This window comes from Sciurus carolinensis, chromosome 1 (assembly GCF_902686445.1).
Source record: "Sciurus carolinensis chromosome 1, mSciCar1.2, whole genome shotgun sequence".
Lineage (NCBI taxonomy): Eukaryota > Metazoa > Chordata > Mammalia > Rodentia > Sciuridae > Sciurus > Sciurus carolinensis.
Genome location: NC_062213.1, coordinates 156,824,808 through 156,841,156, shown reverse-complemented (window position 1 = coordinate 156,841,156; position 16,349 = coordinate 156,824,808). Strand labels below are relative to the sequence as shown.

The following is a 16,349-nucleotide window of genomic DNA, read 5'->3' as shown; positions in this document are numbered from 1 at the left end:
CTTTAATACCTGGTAAAAGACTATACACGGGGTACATGTAGAGGAAAATAAAGCCATGCATGTTTTCTTTCTTGAAGCACTTCAATAAAGTTCCTGTTAATTCTCTTTACAGTGATTTTGGAGTTTGTTTAAAGGACAGCCTTTCTCTTGTAGTGGTCAGTGCTGGTCAACTTCTTGAGATAATAATGGTGACCTCTATTTTTCTCCCCTTTGGCCACAATACCTAGAATCATAGAAACAAATCCAGAGCAGAATGAGGCTATTAGTGAACTACCAGTCATGTGGGCTGGCCACAGAGACCCATAAACAGCAAGAGAATAAAAACTCACTTTGGAATAAAAACTCAGTCCGCATTTTCTTAGCAAAGATGGAGGAGGGAGATAAACAGAATCTCATTAGCTTGTCGAGTTATTTATTTGGTCGCTATGGTATTTTGCTATAGCATTCATTTAAATATCTAGTTAAGATTTGGCAAAGCTATTGGTGGAGTGAAGGTGGGGCTGACTGTCTGGATTGATCATCTTATTAAACACTCATGTAATTGTTTCTGTTCCAGCAAAGTGAGATTCTTTTGCCATCTGTTAGGCAGGCGCAATTAAATAGATTTGGGAGAGGAGGAGATGGTGGACCAGAGGGCAAATCAGTGGAGTGGGCATTGAGGACGGGGAAGGGCAAGTTTCAGGCTTTAGGAGGTGGCGGGGGAGCAGACTACAGCCCCCACCCCCCACACAGAACAGAATGTTTGTCTCCCTGCCCGCTCCTTAGAGTAAAAGTAAGAGGAACTGTATTCATTTGTTAAGTAATTTTCTCTTTAATTTTTAACTTCATTTGAGTTGAACATCCTGTTTTGGGGCAGAGGGTGGAGGCAGATCTTAGGAAATGAATAGAAAGTACAAAGGGTAAGCTCGATCAAATTGTGTTATAGAACTTTAGAACATTCCGGTTGGCTAAAACTCAGATAAAGATACCTTTTTTCTTGCTGAAAGTCAGGTTTGTTCAGTACTGTTGGATGGAATAAGTAATGTTACATACTTAAAGTTTGACGGGGCAATTAATATGTAGCCTCAGGGAAGGCTCAAGAGAACTTACCTCTAAATTGCCAGGTGACTCTATAGTCAGTACAGTCCCAGTTCCATCGGGACTAGGGAGTCAGTTTTTATTTTTCTTCGAGTACTTAATAACAGCCAGTTAATAGGTTTTGGACTTTTCTTTTCTAAAATGCATAATTTAAAAAATTTTTGAAAACATTTGAGTAGAGTATATCTTAGACTGCCTAGAATGTATGTTAAAAGTAAATTTGTTGAAGTCTAGTATACTTACAAAACGTGCACAACGTACAGCTAGATGAATTCTCACACAGTCCAGTAGCCAGCACCCAGGTGGAGCATCCCAATCTACATTTCAGTGTTCCAAAAGCCCCTTCATGTGCTGTTCTATTCATTCTCCACAAAGAGTAACCACCATTCAGATTTCCAAGTGGATAGATGAGCTTTTTTGGTTTTGAATTTGACATAAGTGGAATTATGCTCTCAGTGTTCTGGCTTCTTTCACCTGATACTATTTTGTGAGATTTATCATGTTGATGAATGTTGCAATTGTTCATCCTCATTGCTGAATATTCTATTATGTGAGTGTAGTGAATAGATCACGATTTGTTTTCCTGTTGCTGATAGGATTTGGGTATTTCCTAGGTTGGAGCTATTATGAGTAGTGCTGCTATGAATATATTTGTACTTTGATGACTATATGACCACATTCTACTAGGTATTTACCAAGGATGCAAATTGGTGGTCTGTAAGATATGATTTAATTAACTTTAGAAGATACTTCCAGTTTTCCAAAGTGTTTGCATTAATGAGAGAAAGGTCAGTTTTGTCTTTAGATCAGAACATTCAGTTCTCTTGAGCATAAGAATAAAACATTTATTGTTTTCTTTTAATTATAGAAATTAATAATGAGGATTCATTATTAGAAATTCATTCATTATTACATAAAAACCCTTAAAACTCTGCACCTATTTTAGTGATATTTTTTACCATACAATAAACCATTTTTACTTTTAGTATTTGAGGAGAACTGTTCAAAACAGGAGAGATGAATGGACAGTGCTGGGCAGTACCTTTGACTTTACTTCCAGGGATTTGCAAACCCCGGAGAGTTTGGACTCCTTTCAGAATCTGTGCAGGTTAAGAGCTCAAGTTTTTGGAATTCCTTTGGTTCTTCAGGAAGTTTGAATAGGGAAACATCTTGGAATTGAGTGCAGAATATCCACCTGCCGCCCCTACCCTGACCCTGTTAATGGGAATAAATCATCAGAGAGGACTGAAGGATCTGACAGGATTACTCGTCATTTTCATGTTTTAAGAAAACTCTTCCTTTCCATTTTTATCTTTCAGTCCTCTAATAACCAAGTCTATAATAACCTCAAGGTCACCAAAAGGTAGGCGAGGTTATATAATTTTGAATTCCTGACTTTCACATTACCCCTCCCCCACTACAAAAACCCACCCACATTCTGTTTCTTGCAATAGAAAGTACACAAAACCTTTGTTGGGGATTCTTTAATTGCTTCTTGACATTATACCTTGCTTAAAATAAAATAAGTAGGTATAAGGAAATCAAATTCTCATTTTCTGTTCTATATGCAGGTATTAGGATTCCTAGACTATACTAAAACAAAAAGGTATTATGAATAAAGTTTTTAATAGTTCAGTTAAAAGCAATACCCATTTTTAACCCAAGACCTTGGTTCGGGACTCAGCACTTCAATTTTTTTTTTTTTACTTGGGATATATTTTCTAATCTTTGAGCTGTAGTTTTTTGAATCTGTAAAGTGTGGTTTCAGATCCCTGCCCTGCCTATCACATACAGTTGTGAGTAACAAATGCAATAATTCATGTGAAAGTGTGAACCATAAAAGGGCTAGTTTTTAAGAGCTGAGCTTAGCAAGCCATGTTTTAAGAAAGATAATTACTGTCTCTGGCCCTAGAGCACAGTGGAAATACACTCTGTACCCTGGGATCTGGTGCACATCCATAAGGCTGACCTTTTAACCTTGTACCCAACATGTCTAGTTGTCCTGGCTTCTCCCTCGACTTCTTCACCCCTGCTCCAACACTGCCACATGGGGAAGGAGAAGGGACAAAATTTATTTACTTTGGTGATAGTCCCAAACTATGACCCTAACATGTTATTTTTCACTGCTGGGGTAGCTAAGGGTGGTGTTCTCTCTCATCTTGGACTTCTTAATTGCTTTAAAATTTTTCATTTACTCAACCACATTTATTAGGTGTAGAGAATATAAAAATGTTTACAAGCCATGAAATGATCTACATAAAAATATTAGCCATCATCACTGTTAAGATAATAAGTAAAATAGGGTTTGGAACAACCTCATGGACCTATTCCCAGCGTGTATTCTTTATTACTACTGAGTAATTCATCTTTCTTTTGACAAAAGGAGATGAAGTATCTGATTTGGCTCTAGTGGAATTGGCTTGAGCAGTGGATCTGGTTTACTTCCTGGGAGCAATCCAGGCCTAATTTATCAGTAACCTCCTGGAGGACCACCTTCCAGGTTAGAACAGGTACTGTAATTCATTGGGATGTCACTGCCATAAACAAAATAAATCGATTACATTTATAGAGATGAATGTAATCATCAATCACTACATTTATCAATCACTACATAGTTTATGTTACTCTTGGTGCCCAACAATTTTTGAAAATCAAATTTTATAAAAATATTGAATATTTTCTGGGAATGCGAGTGATAATGACATAGGCCCAGCCTCTAGATAATTGGGAGTGGAGGTCTATATGTTCATAATTCCTTTTCCAAAATGAGATGTGTTTTAGGATTCAGAATCCTGACACCCATTGAGATCTGGAGTAGAACCATATAATTAAATGCATTAGTTGGCGTGTGCATCAAAATGAACTATTTTGTGGTTTTATAAGGACTATAAATACACATCAGCTCTCATTAGCATTTATTGTTAGATAAGTTCAGGACATGTCATGTTTTGCTAATAAATGTGTTACATAAAACTTGATTTTCAGAGAATTTTGAATTTTGGAATACACACAGGGAATATTGATCTGCCCTGTTATGATCAGGTGTTAGCTCCCAATAGGAGTATTTTTGTTTATATAAAATAACCAGTTAGTGAATCCATATGAGACATCGAGAACCAGATCTGGAACCACAGTTCCTGGCTTCAGAGTCCAGTCTTGCCAAGTGATTTTGAGCAACTTCTTTAAACTCCCATGGTCTTCTTTTTCATCTTTAGAAATGCAGTACTTTTAAAATGAAGATTAAGTAAAATATGCACGCAAGGTACACTGTGCACATTGCACTAGGCTTCTAATAAATATACTTCCTCATCTCTTTAATGTGAGATAATAGTATCTATCACAAATGTGTTTTTAAAGACTGTAATAAGTAAGTAGATACGTAATGTGCCTGGATGTCCACTCCATAGTAAACATTCACTAAGTATTAACCAGCGTTCTTATTTTTGAATATTATGAGAAATCTGTAATAAAATCTTTCCTATGAACAGAGTCCTTTTTCAGGAAAGAAAGGTACAATCTGTTGAATGAATGAGTGGCACATTGGAAGATGATAGGTGGCATCATGATGATTTGCAATGATAATTTTCCAAGCAGTAATTCCATTCCTGTCTTTCCTCCACCCTGTGCTCCCCCTGGACCCCTCCCAGCCCCAGCAGCTTGATCTTTCCTCATTTGCATTCTGTTTAGATTGTTTAGAACTTGATGAACTTGGCACTTATCTTCCTCACCACAGCCATGCAGGTGTGTAAGGCTGCCTGGGAAGCAGTCCCAGATGCTGACAAACTCTTGGCAACAGGATAGAAAGGAAAAAGGAAATTTTGGCTGACAACTTCAGATCTCACTCCTTACTCATCTGGAGAGTTCAGTGGTATCTTTAAAGCTTTAAAGATAGAGGATGAAGTTGCTGCTCTTTTTTTTTTTTTTTTTTTTTTTTTTTTTTTGCCTCCAATAGATGCATAGTACTTGGATTCTCTTTTTTAGTTTGTTGTATGCTCATCTTTTGTGATGACTCAGTTAAAGCTATGGCTTGGTCGAGTCCTAGGTCTGCGAAGACATGTTAGCTGCAGGCAGTGTGTGGAGGAGTAGGTAGGTGTGAGCTTAGGCAGGAGCCTCTGGAAGAAGGTGTGTGCTGTGTGCCATGGCTCAGTCTAGTGTCTTGGCAAGGCTGTCGTGTTTCCTGGCATGTGAGAACTGGATCTTCTCTTAAGGCCACATATAGTTGGCAAGCCCCATTATTCTACTCTCCCAAGGGGGTGCTTGAGTAATGAAGGTGATAGGTAATATTGGGTAGGTATTGGCTGGATGGGGACATGAGAGAATATGGAAAGAATCCTTTTTAAAGAACTTTATTGCATTAGATTTTAGTGTCTGTAAACAATTACAGCATTCAGGGAGTGCAGGATTTAAATGAGAAACACAACTTTGTCAGATTATACCAGTCGTATAAAATGGCATGGACTCCGGAAATCTATAATTAAATGTATTTTTGAAAATGAAAAATATAGTGTAACATCTGGTTTATTTCACTACAGAAGTGCCTGGGTAATGCTTATGTAAGCATGATTGACTTTGGCTGATATTTGGGTTCCTCTCTGTAAAATTACTGTATTTTAATTAAATTTTTTCTACTTGATTCTATTTATGTTGTATGTAATAAGTTATTCACACACAGAAAATGACGTCTTATTTAGAAAATCTAATGTTGGTTTGGTTCTTTTCTTTTTGTTGCAGCGGATATTCAACTCCTTTGTTTACACTGAGAAAATCTCAAACGGAGAGAGCGAAGTACAGCAGGTAAGAGCCATGGAGCACTTGGCATTGCCCAGCTTCGCCTTGCTGGTAGCTGTGCTTGGGTTCTCTTTCCATGCACTCTACGCTAGAGGGTCCCTGTCACTCTCATCATATGCATTTGTGGATATTTTATGCATAAGGACGAGCACCATACTTGAGCTTCAACGTAATGGTTATATGGAGGGTTTTCTTCTAATCATGTTATATCTTGGAAGTATTTAATCCCTTTTGTTTTTAACATCCCTAAACTACTCCAATCTAAAAATATTTTAAAATATTCCATCTACTGTAGAAAATAAATGCCAGGCTTTGGAATCAGACAAACCCCACATCAAATTCTGCTTTTCCTATTTACTCTGTGACCCTGGTAAACAATTTTTCTTTTTCGAACCATAATTTCCCAATCTTAAATAAAGAGATCATAAGATCTTAAATAAAGAGATCTTAAATAAAGAGATTCATGAGATCAGAGAATTAAATGATGTCAAATTAACTGAGAATGAAGTGGAATCATCTGTGTGGAAGGTGCTGGCATAAAGGCAGCTCATTAGATGTTGGCTTCTTTTGTTCTTTCCTCTTTTCTTGTATTTTCTCTTTGCTACTTTCCTCCCATCTTCTTTCAGTGCTCTGTGGAGTTGAGAAGCTTTGAGGCCAGATTCTATTTACTTTATTTATAACTGGCTTCAAATGGACTGCCTCCCAAATTAAAACAGTGTTGGTGAACACAGTCATAAATAATTGATCTGTGCTTGAAAAGAAGAGTGGTAAAAAGGAGTTGGTTTTAATTTCAGCTCATCTACCAACTTCATTACAGTATGTGACTGTCAACTGGTCATTTGAAGCTAGGTTTGAAACTTAAGTAAAAGACAGAACCAAGCTAATAACCCAAGTGTCGCAAAGTGCTTCCACAGGATAAGAAGATAACCATGGTAAAATACAAAATAACGTAAATTTTTAAAGTTTCTGTCATTATTATATTTGTGGAGAACAGCCTGAGTTGATCTGAACTTCCAACAGTGCCATAGAAGAAGAAAAAGCTTTGCAAGTGTCATTAGAGTGAGGTTATTTATAGGACAGTTATTTATTTATAATAAATTACTGTGGTTTCATCTTGAACTTCATCGTTTCCTGTTTATAGACACTGGAATTTTTATTGGTTTCTGAAGGTTAAATTTAAAGTAGTCATGCATATATTCTTTTTCTTAACTTTAGATATTTTTAAAAACTGATGACCTGAGATTATAATGAATATGATGTGGTTGGCTGCACCAAATCTTATTTTCATAATTCCCCTCTTATTTTTATTTCAACAAGTTAAAAAATATTTTAGGATCATTAAGTCTAGAAGGGTTTTGGGGAGAAGACTGCTATAAAAAGCATGAGGAAAGTTTTCTGGAGACCAAAGGCGATTTGATAACCTTTTAAAGAAACTGATCCAGGGATATCTGTTTTGCCTCTTTCTTTGAAGTAACAGATACAAGTTCGTACTTTGGCTGTTTTCAGATGTGAAAGCTGCTTCGTTTTCTCAGACTGGTGTCATTGCTTTACTTGTCTAGCTATGAACAAGTTTGGAAACCTTCAATAATAGAAATCATAGCAGCTGATTGGCACTTACAGAACACTGGTGTGAGGCCATTCCAGTGTCCCTATCACATTGATGTTTGCAATGTAATCTTGAAGGAAAGAGATCATCCTATTACAGATGAGGAAAATGAGGCCCCCAGAGGTAAAATAAGTTACCTGCAGTGTCAGGATATTAGGTAGGAGAGATAGTTTTTGCAATTGGTTTGACACAAATTTATGTTGTCTGTATTTTGGTTTTTGTTTCTTTAAATTTTTTATTTATTCTTATTAGTTATATATGACAGTACAATTTATTAATGTATTTTGATAAATCATACATAAATGGAGTATATTTTCTCATTTTTCTGATTGTACATATTGTAGGATCACATTGGTCATGCAGTCATATATGTACACGAGGTAATAATGTCTGTTTCACTCTACTATCCTTCCTACCCCTATACCTCTTCCCCTCCCTTCACTCCCCTCTACCTAATCTAAAGTAACCATTCCTCTGAGCACCACCACTCCCCACCCTTATTGTGGATTAGCATCTGCGTATCAGAGAAGATATTCAGTCTCTGGTTTTTTGGGGGTTTGACTTATTTCTCTTAGCATGATGTTCTCCACCTCCATTCATTTACCAACAAATACTGTAATTTCATTCTTCTTTAAAGCTGAGTAATATAAATACACATACCACATTTTCTTTATCCATTAATTTGTTGAAGGACACCCAGATTTGTTCCATAGTTTAGCTGTTGTGAGTTGAGCTGCTACAAACACTGATGTGGCAGCATCACTGTAGTATGCTGATTTTAAGTCCTTTGAGTATAAACCAAGGAGTAGAATAGCTGGGTCAAATGGTGGTTCCATTCCAAGTTTTCTGAGGAATCTCCATACTGCTCTCCCAGAGTGGTTGCACTAATTTGCAGGCCTACCAGCAATGTATGAGTGTACCTTTGCCCCACATCTTTGCCAACATTTATTGTTGCTTGTATTCTTGATAATTGCCATTCTGATTGGACTGAGATGAAATCTTAAAGTAGTTTTGATTTGCATTTCTCTAATTGCTAAAGATGTTGAACATTTTTTCATATATTTGTTGATCGATTGTATATCTTCTGTGAAGTATCTGTTTGGTTCCTTAGCCCATTTTTTGATTGGGTTGTTTGTTTTTTTGCTGTTAAGTTTTTTGAGTTCCTTATATATCTTAGAGATTAATGCTTTATCTGAGGTGCATGTAGTAAAGATTTTCTCCCAATCTATAGGCTCTCTTTTCACATTATTATTTCTTTTGCTGAGAAGAAGCTTTTAAATTGGTAAAATTTAATTTAGAAAGGTATATTTTCATTCAAAACAGAAGTCTCTGCTGAACTCTTTATCTAAATAATTCAAGTGAAGGATTACCATGTAGTCAGGCACTCTGTGTCTTCTCACCATTTGTTAAAAAGCTCATTCTTAGACTGAGCCAGAAAGTACTTACTTTTAACTTCTTTGCAATTTTGCCAGTCTACCCTGAACACATGGATCTTAGGTCCTTTTCCTATCTAGCATATGGCGATCATTATATCATTATCATTTTCATTTAGCCTAAATTTTAATATACTCAGATCCTAAATAATTTCTTCTCCTCTGACACCATTTCTAGATCTTTTCAGCACCATGGCCACTATAACCACCACCACCACCACCACCATAAAAGCTTACTTGTTCATATTTGATGAAAATTTTTCTATCGCTTTTGTCAAAACTCCGATGGATATCACCATTTTATAGTAAGGAAACAAATTCCTGATATCATCTTCATTAAAAACTGTCCATAAACTCTGGACCCTATGATCCTGGACAGTACTGAGGGTGAAATCTATAGAGAAGTACTTACCTCCCATTCTGTAACATGTTCCCCAACACTCACACTGTCGTCTCCTTTGAACTTAAGAACACCAGTAGACAATTAAGCTAGCTTTTTAAAAAATTGTGAGATTCATCAAACATATAAAGCTATGTATAAAACTTGTAGATATAGAAAAAGAAGTGTTATTAAAATGAACATCCTAATGAATCAAAATGCAGTCTATAAAAAAATTTAATAACGATTACATAGTTCAAAAAAAAAAATGAACATCCTAAACTGCTACCCAGCTAACGAAATAAAACATTAACAAACTGAAAAGGCACTGGTGTGACCAAAGGGTGTCTTTCTCCCAGAGGCAAGCTTGTTCTGATTTTTTTTGTTAGCCATTTCCTTGCATTTTTGGTGTTTCAATTTGTTTTATTCATTCCCAAATTAATTTTCAGTTTGGTTATTATTTTAGTCAGCTTTTTCACTACTGTGACCAAAAGACCTGACAAGAACAATTTTAAAGGAGAAAAAGTTTCTTTGACACTCACAGTTTCAGAGGTCTCAGTTCATAGATGGTCAACTCCATTGCTCTGGGCCTAAGGTGAAGCAGAACATCATGGCAGAAAGGTGTGGTGAGGAGGAAAGAGCTCAGGACATGGCCATCATGGAGATCATGGAGGAGAGAGAGAGGGAGGGAGGAAAGAAGGGAGGGAGAGAGAGAGAGAGAGAGAGAGAGAGAGAGAGAGAGAGAGAGAATATGAATCTCTTAACATTCTACTCTCAGGACAAAATATATACCGCAAAGTCATGCCCCCATGACCCACCTCCACACCCTATCTGTCTATAGTTACCACCCAGTTAATCACTATTAGGGGATTGACACACTGATTCAGTTAAGGTCCTCATAACCCACTCATTTCACCTCTAGAGAGTTTCTTGCATGGTCCCCCACATGTGAGCTTTTGTGGACACCTCATATCTAAACTGTAACAGCCAATATTCTTCTTTATGTGAATTTTAAGCATGCTGTTTATATTCAGATGTCTTGCTATTTTTACTCAGCATCAGTTCTTTAGAAGCATCTATGCTGATATCTGTAGTTGAGGTTTATTTATTTTCAAATTATTGGTATTGTAATATAGGTGAGTTATAGATCCATAGATGTTACATTTTAATGATGTTTGAATTGTTCCTGGTGTTTTGAATTTTATTCTTTTCTCCATGCAGTTTAGCTGGAATAATTTTTTTTTTTTTAATTGCAGGAATTTTGTTTGCCCCACACTCTGTCAATTAAATGCTGGCAGCACTGTTATAGTGTGTTTGACCCCACAAATATTTCCAAATCCTAATTCTGTGTGTGTATATGAAAAGGTTGACTATTAAGTCCAGGTCCAGTCACCTCTCTGGAGCAGAGCTTTCCAGTGTTCTTGACTGAACAATGCCAGCTGCTTCCACATTACTACTTACTGTCTAGTAGAGCCAGCCTCTAGCCACTGTGACTATGGGTCATCTGAAATATATCTAGAACTACAAGTAATTACATTTAAAACTTTACTTGACTTTAAAATAGTTATGTGTGGCTAATCATTACCTTATTAAATTGCCTTGCAGATGTGTTTTATAAATATATTCTTGCAGTTTTTAGCTTGTCCTTTCACTTTAATATCTTAAATAATTGAAGTTTTAATTTTGAATCTGTTTTCAAAAATCTCTTTCCTTTTGTTCTCTGCTCTTTTTGTTCTATTAAAAGAATTGATTTCTACTCTGAAAGGTGTAAAGGTGTTCTCCTATATGGTCTTCTAAAATGTTCCCCTCTCTCATTTAAGACTTATCCACCTAGAATTGATTTTGGTGTTGGATGTGAAGTACATATCCAACTTCAGTTTTTTCCCCCCATATATGATTCCAAATGTTCTAAAACTCTATTGAACAGTCATGCTAACTGCTTGTTTATGGCGTTGCTAATTAAGTTTCCATGTGTGTGCAAGTTTGATTTGGTTCCACTGGTCTATTTATCTCTGGTCATGCCAGTAGCATGCTCTCCCACTTACTGTACTTTTATATCAGAATTTTTATATCTGGCACGATGATACGGTTCCCTCCAGTTGTATTTCTTGATTTCCTATAGAGTCAAACCTGGACACCTATCCTGGTGTCCTGGGTGATCACTGAAGTGGAAACTCTGTCTCCAGATTGTGCCCTTATTCCTAGAATCTGCAACCAGAGTTTGACGCTGTCTCACTTTCCAGATTTCTTGCTGCCACTTTGTATGAGGTCTCGGTGTCCCTCACAGTGATTTTTTTCCCCATTCCTGCCACTACCTTTTACCAATGACAAAAGCAGTTAAAACTGCTTGTAGGATATATTTGTTATGTCAAAAATAGGTTAGTTATCCTAAATGGATTATTGACTCAATTTCAGCTCACATTCTTTAGGTAAGGGGGACTCACTCTTCCCATGTGTTTGTACTATCTAAAATCCTGACATAAGTTTTCTTCTATCCATCACTATTTCTCTTCCTTCTCTGAGCTGGGGATCAAACCTAAGGCCTGGAACATGCTAGGTAAGCAATTTAACACTAAGCTATAGCCCCAACCCCCTCTGTCTATCATTTCTCTTTTGGGTTAATGAAAACTAGAACCCTGTGTATTCTTATTCTCTCCCATTGTTAATCAAATCTTGTTGAGCTTTGGATTGTATTTGCACTGCTATATAACTTGGCAGGAAATCTAAAGTGTTGTTAATATCTCTGGTTAAGGAAGCAAAGTAATTAACACTAATAAAAAACATTCTGTGACTCCTGACTCTTACCCCAGAACTCTCTATGGTATACACATTTCCTTGCCTTCACCCATTATTTCTTTCATTTAGTTTAACCCTCAGAGTGTGGGTCTAAATTGCATAACAATGTGTTTTAAATCTTTGATTAGTTCACTATATGTAGTATTGCTGCCAAGGAAACTATGGCAACAGTCTCAGAAAAATAAAAATCCCAGGCACACATTCTTGTGTGAAACATCACCCAGGGACTCCAGTTTTGAATATTTCAAGCAATTAAGTTGCATGTGCACATAAACATTATATAAAATTGCATCTGAATCAAGAAAAGATAGATTTTGTACAAATAACCCAGAGAACAGCAAAATATACTCCTTACAACACAGAGCAGTGAAGAGGAAACAAAAAGAGACAGAGTTTCTTGGGGTGCTCACAGCCACATTGGACTTATTTTAAGAGTTTACTTATTTCAAGAGTTTAAGACTTTTTCTCAAGTCCTATAGTAATTATGCTAATAGCTGACTCCATGAAATGGCAAGTGCATTTCCATAATTAATGTTTCAGAAACTACTGCATTTCCAGCAGCAACGATGGTAGAGAACCTCAGAATTTTTTGAAATGGACAAGTGTGGTACAGGAACCAGGAGCCCAGGAGGTAGGCCTGCTGTTTGGTTGAGGGTCTTCCTCTAGCAGTTCTTCCCCTTCTTCCTGGCTTGGTTTTCAGAACCCCACATTTGCCTCCTTGCCTTTTGTGGTACATTGCTACCTTGGAAGCTTTGCCGTGACATATGTCTTTACAGGCTCTCACCTCCTTCGAGTCTTCTCAGATGTCACCATCTCAAGGATAGGCTCATGGTGTTTAAAATGCAGCCCATCCCACTGCCCATACTCCTGATTTTCCCTTCCCCTATTCTAAACAGTGTCTTTTCCCCACATCATTTATAGCCTTTCTGGTTATAGGGTATCAATTCTGTAAAACTAGTTTGGAAGTAATCTCTTCTCCTTTGCTTTCTGAAGAAAGGTAAGATTGGTGTTAGGGCTGGGGATGTGGCTCATGGTAGAGCCCTTGCCTGGCATGTGTGAGGCCCCAGGGTTCAATCCCCAGTACCTTTAAAAAAAAAAAAAAAAAAAAAAAAAAAAAAAAAAAAAAAATATATATATATATATATATATATATATATTGATGTTGTTTCTTCCTTCGTTGTTTGGTCCAACTCATCAGAGTAACATCTGGACCCAAGGCTTTCTTTGTGGCAGGTTTTCTATCATTCAATCTTCTTAATAGATATGGTCAGTTTGGGTAGTAGTGGTAGTTTCAATTTTATTTGCTTGCTTGTTTTTTAAGATTTTTGTTTCATTCTTCGTCAGTTTTGGTAAGTTCTCACCCTCAAGAAATTTGTCCCTTGAATCTAAGTTGTCCAATTGTTGGCATAAATGTGTTTATAACATTATTATCTTCTTAATATCTATGGGACAGGTGAATAATAGAGGAAGATGAATAAAATGAAATGTTGACTTATTCTCTGAAAAGATTAATGAAATGAATGAACGTAGCTAAAAAGACAGAATGAGAGCAAATATAGGAGAAAACTTATTAATGACAACCCAACTTTCCAAACATGACCCCAGCTTCCTTAATTTTTTATTGTGTTTTCTCTTTTATGGATTTATGTTCTTTATTATTTCCTTCCTTGTACTTCAGTTAACTTTGCTTCTCTTCTAGTTTTAGTGGGAACATTAGGTCATTGATTTTTTTTTTTTTTAAACAGAACCATTCAAAGCTATAAATGTTCTTCTATCCATTGCTTTAGTTATATTTTACAACATTTGATGTGATATATTTTCATTCTCATTCAGTTTTAAATATTTTCTAATTTTCCTTGTGATTTTTGTTTTCTATGTCATATTGTTACATTTCTAAAATATTTGGGGTCTTTTGAATACCTTCTTGATTTTTAATTTAATTGTTCTGAAGTCAGAGAATATAATCTATATGATATCAGTCCCTTTTTAATTTGTTGAGGTTAGGGTTTATGGCCCAATATATGATCTATCTTGGTGTATATACCAAGTGAACCTGAAAAGAATGTATATTCTACAGTTTGGGTTGTTCCTTACAGGTACATGAGGGTAAGGTTGTTAGTGCTGTTAAAATCAGTCTTCTTTGGGCCAATCTTTATTTTGTCTAGCTCTGTCGTTTGCAGAGAAGTGTGTTAAAATCTCCAGCTACAATGATGAACTTGTATATTTTTACCTTTAATTCTGTCCAATTTTCCTGATATGTTTTAAAGCTTCATTTCTGTGCACATACACATTTCAGATGATCATGTCTTCCTGATGAGTTGCGATATCACAAAACCTGACTCTTTGTCTGCAGTAGTCATGCTCTGTCCTTGAAGTGCTTTACCAGATATTAATACAGCAACTCCATCCCGCACATGCTCAGTGTTTGCATGGTGTGCCTTTTCAGGAGCACTGACTTTTAGTGTTTCTTTTGTTAACAGTACATTTCTTATAAGCAGCATGCAAGTGATACTTGCTTTTTTGTTTGTTTTGTTTTGTTTTTAAACCTAGTCATAAAATTTCTTCCCTTTTAATTGGGAATTTGTGGATAGTGGTTAGTCCACTAACGTTCGTTTGATTGTTCATGTTGTTGAACTTGGGTCAACCATCTTACTATTCATTTTCCATTCTCATTTTTTTCTTAATTCGTTCCTCCTCACCCTCTTTTGAAAGTTATTTATTTGTTTGTTTGTTTGTTTTGCAGTGTTGGAGATTGAATACTGCTCTCTACCACCAAACTATATCTGCTGCCCTGAATCTTTGAGTTAAAAAAAAAAAAGAAAAGAATCTACTCTAGCTTCTTGGCTACAATTCTAGCTTATTTTTAAAATGTATGCTATAGAAATTACTATGTATATATGTGTGTGTATATGTCTATCTATAGATATATTCTTATAAGAGTCTAAAGTTAATATTCTGTCACTTCACATAAAATCTACAACCATGGCAACCTCCTAGGTCCATTGCCTAACCACATCCTTTATGCCGGAGTTATCATCTTTATTAGACCTACGTATATGATACGTAGCAAGAGACAATGTTACAGCTTTTGCTTTAAACTGCCATATTTACCTGGGGGCAATGGTGCTCACCTATAATCCTTGTGACTTAGGAAGCTGAAGCAGGAGGATCACAAGTTCAAGGCCAGCCCAGGCAACTTAACAAGACTCTCTCTCAAAAAAAAAAAAAAAAAAAAAAAAAAAAAACTGGGGGTTTAGCTCAGTGGTAAAGCACCCCAAGTTTCGATCCCCAGCACCCAAAAAACAAAAAACCCTGACACATTAAAAAATTTTTTTTTAAAAATATTGTACAGTCTCGTATACTTGTTTATAATGCTCTTCATTTCTTTCAAATGGTGTCAACTAATAAGGTGTCTGGAGAATATCCTCTTAATACTTCTTGTAGTGTAGCTATCCTTGTGACAAATTCTCTTCATATTTTATGCTGGATACCTTGGCTTCTAATGACAAGTCATCGAAAGTCATTACCATATATACTGCATTTTTATTTGGTTTTATTTTTCTCTCTTCTGGCTGTTCTCCAGATTTTTCTCTTATTTCTTAACAATTTGACTGTGGCTCTGCCTGCCCACAGCAACAGTCTCATATTTATCCTGCTTGGTGTTTTGTAAGCTTTTAGAATGTGTAAATTTATGTCTTTCATCAAATTTGGGAACCTTAGGGACTTTATTTATTCTAGGATCTTTTCTACATCATTCTCCACTTTCCTTCTTGGACTCCGATGACATGTATGCTTAGATAATTATGACATTTACTACAAGTCCCTGGGAGGATGCCTTTTTTCTCCTCTTCTTTTTCCTTTTGGTTTTCAGATTAGATTATTTTTATTGATCTGTTTTTAAGTTTACTCCTCTTATCTCCATTCTGCTATTAACCTCTCCAGATATTTTAAAAATTTTAGATATTGTACTTTCCAGTTTTAGCATTTTCATTTTCTTTAAAATAAATTTCTCTGCTGAGATTTCTCTTTTTATGCATTGCAAGCATGTTTTCCTTCACATCCTTAGTTGTGTTAGCTGTTATGGTAGCTGCTTTAGAATATGCTCTGCTAATTCCAATATCTGAAAATGTTTTGAAATTTATCTCTCAAAAGAGCAATTGTCACACTTTGGTGTTTGTTTGTTTGTTGTTGTTTGTTTGTTGTTGTTTGTTTTCTGATATGCCAAAAACATTGAATTATAACTTGGCATTGTGAAAAACTTTTGAATTTC

At 36.0% G+C, this 16,349-nt stretch overlaps 1 protein-coding gene across 1 annotated transcript in view; it reads left to right on the top strand.

Moving 5' to 3' along the window:
- Cachd1 (cache domain containing 1) overlaps positions 1-16,349 on the top strand; it is a 216,731-nt gene that overhangs the window by 77,710 nt on the left and 122,672 nt on the right. The window contains exon 2 of the mRNA XM_047549751.1: positions 5,809-5,871. Within this exon, the coding sequence (XP_047405707.1) occupies positions 5,809-5,871 (63 nt within the window). The remainder of the gene's footprint in view (positions 1-5,808; positions 5,872-16,349) is intronic.